Source organism: Cyrtonyx montezumae, unplaced genomic scaffold (assembly GCF_038088225.1).
Source record: "Cyrtonyx montezumae isolate F1298 unplaced genomic scaffold, pur_monq_1.0 scaffold_18, whole genome shotgun sequence".
Lineage (NCBI taxonomy): Eukaryota > Metazoa > Chordata > Aves > Galliformes > Odontophoridae > Cyrtonyx > Cyrtonyx montezumae.
Window position 1 is genome coordinate 16,462,823 of NW_027071914.1, and position 11,686 is coordinate 16,474,508.

At 42.7% G+C, this 11,686-nt stretch overlaps 1 protein-coding gene across 1 annotated transcript; it reads right to left on the bottom strand.

Moving 5' to 3' along the window:
- Positions 1 to 659: 659 nt before the first annotated feature.
- On the bottom strand, positions 660 to 9,245 carry ZCCHC10 (zinc finger CCHC-type containing 10). Its single transcript, XM_065735013.1, has 4 exons — positions 9,169 to 9,245; positions 7,085 to 7,246; positions 4,749 to 4,790; positions 660 to 1,473 (listed from the first exon to the last, which is right to left on the bottom strand). The coding sequence occupies exons 1-4, from the start codon at positions 9,243 to 9,245 to the stop codon at positions 1,206 to 1,208; spliced, it is 549 nt and encodes a 182-aa protein (XP_065591085.1). The 3' UTR covers positions 660 to 1,205.
- Positions 9,246 to 11,686: the final 2,441 nt, after the last annotated feature.

Below are 11,686 nucleotides of genomic sequence, written 5' to 3' on the forward strand. Positions count from 1 at the left end.
CAGAACACAGAAGTTTCCATCTGTTCCCAGCAGTAACTGTTCTGCAGTATACTCAGATTTTGGTTGTTTTGGTTTTCTTTTTTGCATTAACTTGCTTCTCCCAGTCCAGATTTCACTGCCATGTACACACTTATAAATAATGGACTGATCATACTGCAGACTGCAGTGGCAGTCACCACGTGCCCCACGACAGAGTGGCAGTCTTGCATTACACAAAGTTTTTTTTTGCAGAAATATCAAAAGGAAAATGCTCTCCTTTGGGAATTCCATTTAAAGACAACACTTCTCACTGCACGTTCAGTGAAAATAGCCTTCCTCTCTCCTAAAAACAGTGCCATTTTTGTTTGTTATTACCACTTCTACTGACTCTATTCTATATCGAAAGTTAATTGTTCTGAAATGCACCTATTCAAGCCCTTCTTTCAATAGGATACATTTGATTTACAAAAAAAAGGCACAAAGATGAAACTCCTAAGCAGCATCAGTCAATCCTTCCACTGTGCACTGCTCCTCTTTTTGCACAGTCACTGCTGCAAGAGACACATCTCAGAAAAGTACTACAACTACATGAACTGTGGGAACAGGCAAAGCCTCTGTGCAGTACAATAGTATATTCATCATTACAAATGGACAGCATTGAAAGTTATGTTGCAAGTAAGACTCAACCTGGAAGCGTCGGGAAAAGCTGCCAGAAAAAATGCTCAGCAGCATCTATTTGTTAACTGTGAGATGGAAGGTCCTCTGTGTGCAGCACTGTGCACCCATTTCAGCAGGGACAGTGCACTACAGGCAGCAGTGTGAAACTTCTGCTTCCAATAGATAGAGGATTTTCTAAATGTAGGCGAAGTTGCCACAAACAGAGCAGTAGTATATGATGCACAGCATGGTCTACAATAAAAAGATTTTGCTTTCCAGCATGTAAACATCCAGGTTACTGGGCTTTAGCTCATATAAAGAAATCTGACAATAGACTCTTAAACTAAAAAAGTAAGATTCCCCATAAAATGATAAACCTCCTCAAAAATACTCTTTCAGTAATTTTCTCGTGCCATTTAGTATCTTTCATGTCCCATGAACTACACAGAACATTTAGAAAGTTTTAGCAGTAGAAATGTTGAACAGTTAAACTGTTTGACAACCGCGTGCTCAAAACCTCTTTGAAGAATGTTGTAATTCACCCAAGGACAGTTCTTCACTGAAACACATTATTTCTTCTTCTTTTTCTTTGGTGGCTCATCATCAGAACTACTGTCTGTGCTGCTACTGCTACTGCTGGAGGAACTGGAATCTGATTCAAACTCCGAAGATGAGGAAGTACTACTCGAGGATGGAGAAGATGAGGAAGTAGAGGAGCTCTCATCACTGTCACTATCATCAGAAGAAGAGGAGGTAGAAGAATCATCACTGTCAGATGAGGAATCACTAGCTGAACTGTCACTGCTACTGCTGCTGGAACTTGTCACACTTTTAGATCTGAAAGAAAACAAATACACAGATGAGAACAGTTCCCTACAGAGTGCTCTTTATACTGTTGTAACCCAACGATCAATTCATTGATCTGAACATTTCCAGGCCTGACTATTTAAGACTCATCCCTCCCTCATCCTCCCAGCTTCCAATTCCCGTTTTTATTCTGAAAGAATAAGTTTTGGCTTTTTGAGCCAAAACGAATGACTCCATGCATGTGAAGTAAGTTGTCCCATACAATATCAAAGCGAATGCAGGACTACGGGAGAAAAAAAGTGTGAAAGTTGGCAAGGCTCACAGGAACCACTAGCACCTTCACTGTCCTACCTCAAAACAAGAAGTAAGTTGCAGAAAAAGCATGAATGTGCTGCACTGCTAAAGCTTCAGGCAGCAATTAACAAAGACTGGATGCCTAGAACTGTAAGAACAAGTGGAATTTCAGCAATGTAAGTGCCAGTGGAAGTTCCATCAAAGATTTCACAGATGTCAGAACTGTACTCAATGGAAACTGTTCTTAGATTACTCCTGGCAAAAGGAGCCAAACTTTCTGCAATTACACAGCGCTTATGTTTTCAGGGTAGGAGAGGTGTGGAAACAGTCCAGGATAAAGACATTATGAACACTGGAAAAGTCAATTTCTGCACACTCTGCAAATTCATTTTTTCTCCCTTCGTTTCTAGCCCTTACAGCAAGGCAGCTGTTCTCAAGATCAAGGTATTCAACGTAATACAAATGAACCACTGAAGTTTGTAATACGTAATATGTCTGCCATCAGCTATCTACCTCCCTCTGTGCAGATATAATGGCTTTTATCAAAGAATCTGTAAGGTCTGGCTAAATACAGACTTTTTGCTGATGAAAAACTGATTGTGATATGAGGGGAAAAAAAAGGAACTATTTTAAACTGGCTTTTGGGATCTTCTGGGCAAACTGTTTCTATCTAAACAACTTCACTGAATTTCAAACCCATTGATAGGGGCAAGAATCTGACAAAGGATGCCCCAAACAGTCACTTCAATCTCTGCCCTGCCCCCATCATCTTTCACTGAAGAACTCACAGAAGCAGTTCCTGGACCTTCACTATTCAGGTCATACTCTGAAACCTACTCATAGAAACATCAGATGTAACACTTAATACTTCCACTTAGAGGAAAGCAATAGCTACATGTAAGGGAAAAGCAGCAAGCAGATACTTGTTTGCAGATGATGCAATGTGTCACCTGCTGACAGTTACAGAAAGAAGATGGTTGTGGGATCAAGTAAAATTCACCTATTTTATCTTGTCCTAATTAGCACTGTGACATCCTAGATGCTGATTGGTAGATTCCAGATTTGTGGGTACGCCACTGGAAAAGCACAACTTCTCTCCAGCAGATAAGCATTTGTTTTCCTCAAAACAAGCTCCCAAGTGCTAGTAAACTTGTGAGATTCCACAAATCATGGAACAGCTGCTGCATTTTGTAATGTATGCTATCATTCTTCTGAGACTGTATCCTTTCTAAGTCCATTTAAATCATCTAACAACTTCTAGTGATTTTAACATGCTACATGAATCAAATCTACAACGCTGGGCACAATTACCTGGAAGTTCACGTGCTGCATGGCCTGAAGAAACAAATGAACCAGGACACATTTTACCCCTTAGGCAAGTAGGGTTGTACTGATTCAGAAAAAAAAGCCCTCCATAAAGGGGGCTTTTCAATTAACAAATGGAGTGTGCCATGCAGGAGCACTGAAGCCAACATACACACGGAAGCCAGCTCTGTGCCTCCTAAGGTCACAGCGTTGTACAGCTGCAGTTTTGCCTGTTCCTGTTTTTCTGGTTCAGCCTGTAGCTTACTTGTTACTGTTGATATCAAAACAAACACACTGTGTAAAAGGTTATTGCTCTCCTCCAGAACCCAAAACTTTGCCCCTTTTTTTTTTTTTTGAAGTCTGGAACCTGGATATTCAACAGTCATTCAAATTCATGCTTTGCTGAATTTTCTGCATTTAATTTTTCCAGGGTTGTAATAAAGAGCCAAAAATCCCACATTATCTTTGAAGGAATTTAAATTGCTGGATTCCACACTGCATAAAAACAGCATAACAATTCAAAGAGTATTGAAGTTTTAGGGGAAAAAACAAACAGCCAAATAACCTCCTACCACTAATTCTTCTGCTCATTTTTTAATCTGTCAGCAGCTCAGAGCTCAAACCCTCTGAAATACAGTATGCCAAGGAGAAGACTGCAGCACAGGAGAAAGCTGAGGAAGGAAGAAATCTGAGCTCCATTGTTTAGAAATCAGATTTACAACCTGACCATTCCCAGGTCATTCCAACAATAAACGGACACTGCTGATAAAGAGCCCTTCAGTAATCCTGATAGCAGAACTAAGGCACTGATCAAGTACTCCAATAAAGCCAGATGTAACAACAGCTTCATATAAAGGCACGCTTTACAAAACTGCCATGGCTCATTGGACAACTGACACACAAAGCAAAAGGCTTTGTCTCAAAAACCTTCTGGTACTGTTTTTAGAAGGTCACACTTAGAGACAGAGGACAGCCTAATAAATGCAAGGAGATAACAAGGTGATTCATGTACACACATGCCCCATGTGTAAAGCTTGGAACATGATCAGCAGGAGCACTACTCCTGGGGTTCAAGATGCTCCTGAAAGGGTTTTCTAAGAGACTGAGGTGGATTTCCAAGCCAGCATCACAAGTTTACAGGATGAAGGAAGTCTGAAGAATTTTTGAATCAAATTATTATTTCTTTTCTAGGAGTGAAGAGGAATGGGATGTGGGGTGGGAACAGACTATTTAGGTGCCAGATTTATTATTACTATACTTATTTCATTCTCTAAACAAAGCTTCAGAAAAACAGCTGTTAAGAGAAGGGCATGCAAACAAAAAGAAGAGCAAGGTGGATAGATGGAACAAGTACATACTAGAAACAGTATGCTATTCTTGCACATTTAACTACTTGATGAACTTTGAGGCAAAGCAAGATTGTTATTAAAGCAAGGTCACAGAAAGAGAGAAAAATCAGTACAGAAAAAACAGCAAAAAAACAGAAGACAAAATTCAAGAGTTTTGAGATAGGGAAGAGTAGAAATTCTCCCAAATATCTGCTGTACGAGTGTCCATAAGAGGCTGAAAGCAACAGTGTCAGATCCACATTTGCAATTTTGACTTTCAGTTTCTCCCTACGCCCCTTCCAAATTGCCTGCAGCAACATCCAGGTGCAAGATCACACACTGAAACAGCTGCACATCTTGTCATCATTACCCACGTACCTTTTTTTCTTGGTCTTCCTTTCTGCAGTACTTTCTCCAGAGCTAATTAGAGGAGGAAAAACAATGCCTTTGGTTAATGCATAGGAAAAGTAAATACTGAACTCAGCTCCACTGCACTACTGAATATCAATAAACTGGTATCCCACTGGCAGTTGTGCTGCCCAAAGCTCAGTCAGTATGAATGTTCAGTCATTATTCAAACCAGAAGAAGAAATATCCACAAACCCAGGGAAAAAAAAAAAGAAAAAAAAAGCAATTCATCTCTACTTCTTTGTGGTAAGCATGCTTTATTCTCCATTACTTTTTTCTTTGTATTACACAGAAAACATCTTGGGATAGGAAAAGTAGAGGGGATAAGGATACACAGAAGTCCTGCTCACCCACATTTCACAGTAACAGAATTGACTGAAACAAAGGACTAGAAGATGAAGTTAGTCTGTAGCTTTCATCACATATCTCATATTGCCAGGTATTCATACACTCGTGGAAGATTTTAGCAGTAAATACCACAGAACAAAGTTTCTTTTAACAAACTGTCTTGAGAGATTTTTTTTTTACCAGCTGTCAATTTTGGATGTCTTTTATTTTTAATTTTTTAAATATTTAAGTTCACTAGTTCATCCTTCTCACAATATCTGTCAGAATTCAGCACAGTAACTGAGCGTGGAATGAACACTGATTATTGTCATTCCTCATCATGTATTTACAAAGTACTTCACACACCACAGATGCAGGAGGAGCTTGTATGTTCTTTCATGGAGCAGGATACCTTTTCCTCAGCTGAAATTATTATTGAAAGCCATCTTAAATGCACAGAAACAGCAGAAAGCATGTAAGTTGGAAAAGCTGCAAACACTTCACACGTAGAAATCAGAAAGCAGTATGTGTTGAGAAAGACTCCAGAAAAGGGTGGGAACAGGAAACATTAAGCATAAGCTACAGTATTTCAGTAAAAGTCAGTGCCACGTGCATGCTGGCCAAATGAGGTTTTACAAGTTTGTATTTTCATACAACTGTTATGAAAATATCACAATTATTACATAGAGTTTTCCACACCCTCACAAAATCCTGTAGGTGAGAGGATAATTCATTAATCTTCAAACCCTGAACCAAGCTTGAATCTCTCCTGTAATTCTGCGAGTTATTAACGTTTCCATTATTAAGGCCACATAACCTTACCACAGGCAACCTGATACCAGAGCCACTGAGTAGTCACACTCTGAGCCCCTTCAGGAAGGCCTGTGACTGACCCAGGCTGCTGTAGCACAGCTCTGTGCCTCCCTCCAGTGTTTCAACACACTCATGAATTCAGGAGTTTACTTCCCCATGAAACTACAGAACCGAGAGCTCTGCTACACTTGGTTGTGTTCCCCAAGGCACCACACTCTGCGTGCACAGAACCATAAATCAAACTGCAGCATTCTGGTTTTGGTTCAAAGCAGCAGCAGTTCTCTAAACCGCACGGAAAGGAAGCAAGTTTTAGATCCTAAGCACTTAAGCTCTAGGAGTGCTTATCTACACTATGAGAGGATTAGAATTGCCTCACAGTTACTCACTGGATCAGAACTTGTTTCAAAACCAAATGTTTTATAGTACTCTTAACACAAGATAACTCCCACTTAAGTCACTATTTCAGCACTCCTATTTACATTCCTGTCTCAGCTGAAACAGCTAACGAGGTCAAGTCAGATCACTCTGACAGAGGTCACCACCTATTCTCTTCCTAGCACGATAACAGAGCTCTTCTGTAACTCACATCCTGGTAGCACTGATGACCTATGGCCAAAACACTGAGCTCCAAGTGGCAGTGACAGGAGGTGTGTTTTCAGGTTCTCAGGATCAATACACAACTTAGTGAGAGGTCTTAATGCTGTAAGGAACAGAGCTGAGAACACCCAGTAGCCTAACACTTATCAGTCTGAACCATTATGTACTTAACAGTGGACCTTTGCCACCTGTAAGTTGCACCCAGATTTTAAGGACAGACTAACAACAGAACAAAGCAGAACTTAAAGAACAGCTTCTAAACATATTTAGCTCCACACAAACCTGCTTTGGCTAGTACATGAACACTTGAAACTGAGCTTCTTGGGAATCAGCATTCCACTACAAAAAGTCTCCAACCATTTTAAATTCAGCTCAGCAAACTTTATTTTTTGTTTCAGACTCATTTGTGGAATCTGAGTGACATACAGCACCCGGCATACACAATGGTTTAAGTACTGAACAAGTATCACAGAGTCCAGAAGAAACAACAGAAAATGATATACCTTTTCCCTCTCCCCCCAATTACCTGCTCATCAATAAGCTGAACATTCCCACTCTGCCAGTCTTACCTTTGTTGCAGCAATAGCTGCTTTTCTTTTTCTTTCAGAATTTTTGCTAGTTGAGCTGTCCTCGAAGGCCTGTGCAGGTATTTTCTCTTCCCTGTACATTCATACGTCCAATGTCCAAACTCTAAACATTTTTGACATCTCACGTGCTGCTTGTTTGCCTCCCTACAAAAATGCAGAATTGCTTAAGTGACCAGTCCCATGTCTGTCTGTCCTACCTACTGGAAACATACTGATTTTCTTCAGCATACAAAGTCTTAACAATATACATCATTATGGTTAGAGCAGACTGATGGCCACGGGTGCTTTAACTGATACAACTTGAATCACACCAAGAACAGTAACATCAGTTACACATCGAACTTTGATAATTGCAGTAGCATGTTTGACAAACATGCCAACTACTATGGAAGAACAATGCTTTTCCTCCAGAGCTTCAGCTTGAGCCTTCTTCTGGTTAAAGTAGCAGATGTTGAGCTACAGCATTGGCTGTCAAGACACTGATCAATTGTACCTGAATGTCTTTTTTTGTTTGTACACACTTCTGGAAGTTTAGCTTGCACTCTTCTGTTTTACACCCCAGTATTTATCACCCAACTGCCAAACATTTCCAAATTCACTCAAAGCACCTACAATCTGAGCAAGAAAACAGTGCTGCTCCCAGCTGTACCTTATCTGAATTTTCCTAAGGTCTGTGAAAGCCTGGTGGAAGCTTTATCATACGAACGAGCAGATTCTTGTTCACTTTGATCAGGGTGCATCAACCAAACTCCAGAACTGTAAAAGTGAGCATTTTACAGCTGCACTTTGGTTTTTAGAGAAAAAATTATTTGATTGCTTTTAGCAGAAAACCAAGAAAACCTTTTGTACTCAGATTTTAGCATTTACTCCACAATTCTGAAGTTGTTTTATTACAAAAAAAAAAACAACCAAAACAACAACAAAGGAACAGCTCCTTTTGTATCTTCTCACAGATACTCTCCTACTTTGCAAATAAGGACACTCAGCACTCAGGTACCTCAAGATCACATCACAAATTACTTTTAAAGCCACTGAAGTCTGCAGTGAACTTTATGAGAACTGCTGTAACTTATTTCCACCTTTTATCATGTTTTCAACACCAAATTACTCATTTTCCAAGGCCAGGACACCTAAAACAAGGCCTGCAGAACAGTTTGCATTGTCTTGCTTGGGTCTTCTGGTTCTGCCACCAGAGTTGTGCATAAGCAGAACAAAGAAACCCTCTCTGCTTAACATAGAAAAACATGTGCTCTTTTTTTTGGTGTCACAAACCAGCCCAGACCTGTCTTCACAGGAAGAGAAGTTCAAAGCAAGAGTAACACAACTCCATATTTCCAGGGCTTTAATAATGCTCCTGTGACTAGGGAAGATAATCCTATACAAGCTAAAATAAGATCAAGCTCTAAAAGCAACTAACTACCAGGAAATAAATCAAAAGAGCTCAGCAGCTACAGACCTTTAAATAGCATATTTTAGTGTTAATGAAAAGCATGAGATTAAAGTAATCATTTAACACAGACAAACGACCACAGCCTGAAAACAAAGTCTGGCAGATATACAAACTGGTATGTGCTTATCAAGCACACAAAGACTTCAGAAGCGTAAGAAATCATTCATTGATTTTAACAACTTAAAAGAGCAAGTATTGCAGGAGTGCTTTTAATTTCCACTTTCCTGTCGTTTCCGATGCCGCTAACGCAGCAGCTCAGTGCCGTTAACGCAGCAGCTCAGTGCCGTTAACGCAGCAGCTCAGTGCCGTTAACGCAGCAGCTCAGTGCCGTTAACGCAGCAGCTCAGTGCCGTTAACGCAGCAGCTCAGTGCCGTTAACGCAGCAGCTCAGTGCCGTTAACGCAGCAGCTCAGTGCCGTTAACGCAGCAGCTCAGTGCCGTTAACGCAGCAGCTCAGTGCCGTTAACGCAGCAGCTCCAGCCCGGGCCGCCCCGCTCACAGCCCGTGCCTCGCACGGCGGAGCGGCGCCCGACCGCTCTCTGGCCGGGTCTACCAGGCCTCAGCCGCTCTCCTCCCGCTCGCTCGGGCCCTCCCCCGGCTCGGTCCCCGGACTCACGCCTGTCTCCGAGCGATGAGGCGGTGCATGGGAGTCGCCATCTTCGCGACCGGGAAGTGAGGCTTGGCGCACTGCATGCCGGGACACCTCCCGGTGGGGGAGGAGGAAGAGCGGCCGCTAAGGGCAGGAAGTCCTCCCGCGGCACAGGGGGCGCTCTGCGGGAGGGAGGCGCGCTGCCCCGTTCGCCTCGGCTCGTCTGCTCCACCGTTGCTATGGCAGCCGCGGGCGGGAGGCGCGGAGCTTCGGCTTTGCGCGTTGACGTGAATGTCAACGTGACGTTCACGTCACAATGCCCGGGCCCCGAAGGCCCGCAGCGATGCCAGCAGCTCCTTGTATTTTTGTCCCTCGCATGATCTGGCGCAGGAAAGGTTGAGGGACAGAAAAAGATCAGCAGCGGCCGGAGCTGTGACGGGCAGCCCCATGGGCGGCTCTGCTGCCGTGAGCACAGAGCTCCTGTGCTGAGTGCTGGGAAGCAGTGCGGCTTCATCTGTTCGCTCTATCAAAAGCCATCATTATCTCATGGCAGACAGGGATCTCCTGGGAAGTGTGCATCGGAGGGCTACAGAGATTATAAAGGGCGTGGAACACCTCCCTTATGAGGAAAGGCTGAGAGAGCTGGGGCTGTTCAGCCTGGGGAAAAGGAGACTCAGAGGGGATCTGATCCACGTCTATAACTATCTAAGGAGCAGGAGGCAAAGGGACAATGCTGGACTCTTCTCAGCAGTGTGTGGTGATAGGACGAGGGGAAATGGCCACAAAATGAAGCATAGGAAGTTCTGCACCGATGTGCATGGGAACTCCTGCACAGTGCAGTGACGGAGCACTGACAGGGGCTGCACTGAGAGGTGGTGGATCTCCTTCTCTGGAGACGTTGCCTGGATGCCGAGCTGTGCAAGCTGGGCTGGGAGCTGCTGTGCAGGGGGTCGGACACAATGATCTCTGCAGGCCGCTTCCAACCCTCACAGATCTGTGATTCTGTGATTCTGATTTAAAATATCTGAAATCTCGTTACAAAAATCCTCAAGAAAATACACTCTTTAATGCTGGCCAGGGATTACTGCTGCTGGGAGCTCTTTCTATCCAGCTGCTTTCAGTATTCACTCTGAAGTGCCCCATCACAGGGACAGCCAGTGGGCAGTAAGTGGGTGTTCCACTATACCTTCACATTGCATGAACTGCTACAGATCCTTAGTAGGTTTGTAGTAGGTTTTTGGTATTGTGTCTGGTACATTATCAATGTGGCACAGTTTGGCCTCAGTACTGGAACCTTGATGCCTGGCACCTCACTTTTAATAGAGGAAATCAGATACAAGCATTTCCTGTTTTAAGAGTGATCTGTTTATACTTATGCTTTATACTAAATTCCTGATCCTTTTTTATTTCAGCACCACTTAAGATCTTGAAGTACATTACACACTGATTACACTACCTGTTCTCTGCTTAACAACACTGCGTGCTCCTGGCGCTGCACTATGAATCTCTCCTAGTGTTATTGCAGCAGAACTACAGTTCCCAAAGGTTGTCAGTACAGCAAAGTTTGTGACATGTACCAGAATACTCAAGGAGCGTATGGGCTTTTCCTTACACAGGAATAGTGGATTACTTTTACTTACTAAAGCAATCCACTAAAAATCCTTCAATTGTAGGAGTTTGGAAGTGCTCTTGTGACTTTCAGAGCCTGAAATCTCCTTGGAGCACTGCTTCAGGGTCATTCCTGTCACCAAGAGGGAACCCACCACAGCACCCACGGACAGCCAGCTCCCTCCAGGCCAAATGTGCAGAGTCATTGCGTGACACTCGGCTCCCTGGCAAATGGGTCAGTTCCCTGCTGCTCAATGAACTGACTGTGACCATAAATTCTGCCTGTGCACACTGGGTTGCTATTTAAAGTCGCAGTATCGTTCACCAGAGAAATTACTTTCCAAAATGTGCCCCTCTCTATATAGGAAAGGGAGGAGATATGCAGCAACACAGGACAAAAAGCTGGGGAAGGTGCTGAAGCTTCTGTGGTGTGGACACCCACCTACTTTTTCATGACAGTGGAGATAACTCCTAGCAAGATTTCACCCCAGCACTCTTCAGTGTCCGTGCATCATCTGTTAAAGGTTCACATGTGAAATCAGAAGAATTGGAGCTCTCTTAGGAAGGGCTGAGTCTGTGAATCAATGGTTAAACCTCCACTGCCAAGACTGCTGACACTTGTACCACTTACACAAAGCTCTAATCACACTTCCCAAATGACTATTAGCAATTAAGTGGCCAATACTGCTAATACTGAGCAATAATAATGAAAAATAAGGAGCACTGGAGATGGCATCACTTGGCATTTGCTAAAATGTGGATTTTACCCATTCATCCCAAGCTCTCTTGCAGAATATATGCAAAGAGAAAACAGTCATCATGTATAGCTCACTGGAAAAAAATTGCATATTAAACACAACTGGAATTGGGCATAGAAGATATTATAATTATCATTATTAATAATAGCAACACTGGTTACCAAAATCTTATATAATGG

What these genes read in the sequence shown, in the direction of transcription:
- ZCCHC10 (XM_065735013.1), bottom strand. Translation starts at nt 9,245, where the DNA reads ATGCAGTGCGCCAAGCCTCACTTCCCGGTCGCGAAGATGGCGACTCCC. An exon ending in CTCATCGCTCGGAGACAGGC is followed by an intron (nt 7,247 to 9,168) that starts GTGAGTCCGGGG and finishes GCATTTTTGTAG; the next exon opens with GGAGGCAAACAAGCAGCACG. An exon ending in CAGCTATTGCTGCAACAAAG is followed by an intron (nt 4,791 to 7,084) that starts GTAAGACTGGCA and finishes TCCTCTAATTAG; the next exon opens with CTCTGGAGAAAGTACTGCAG.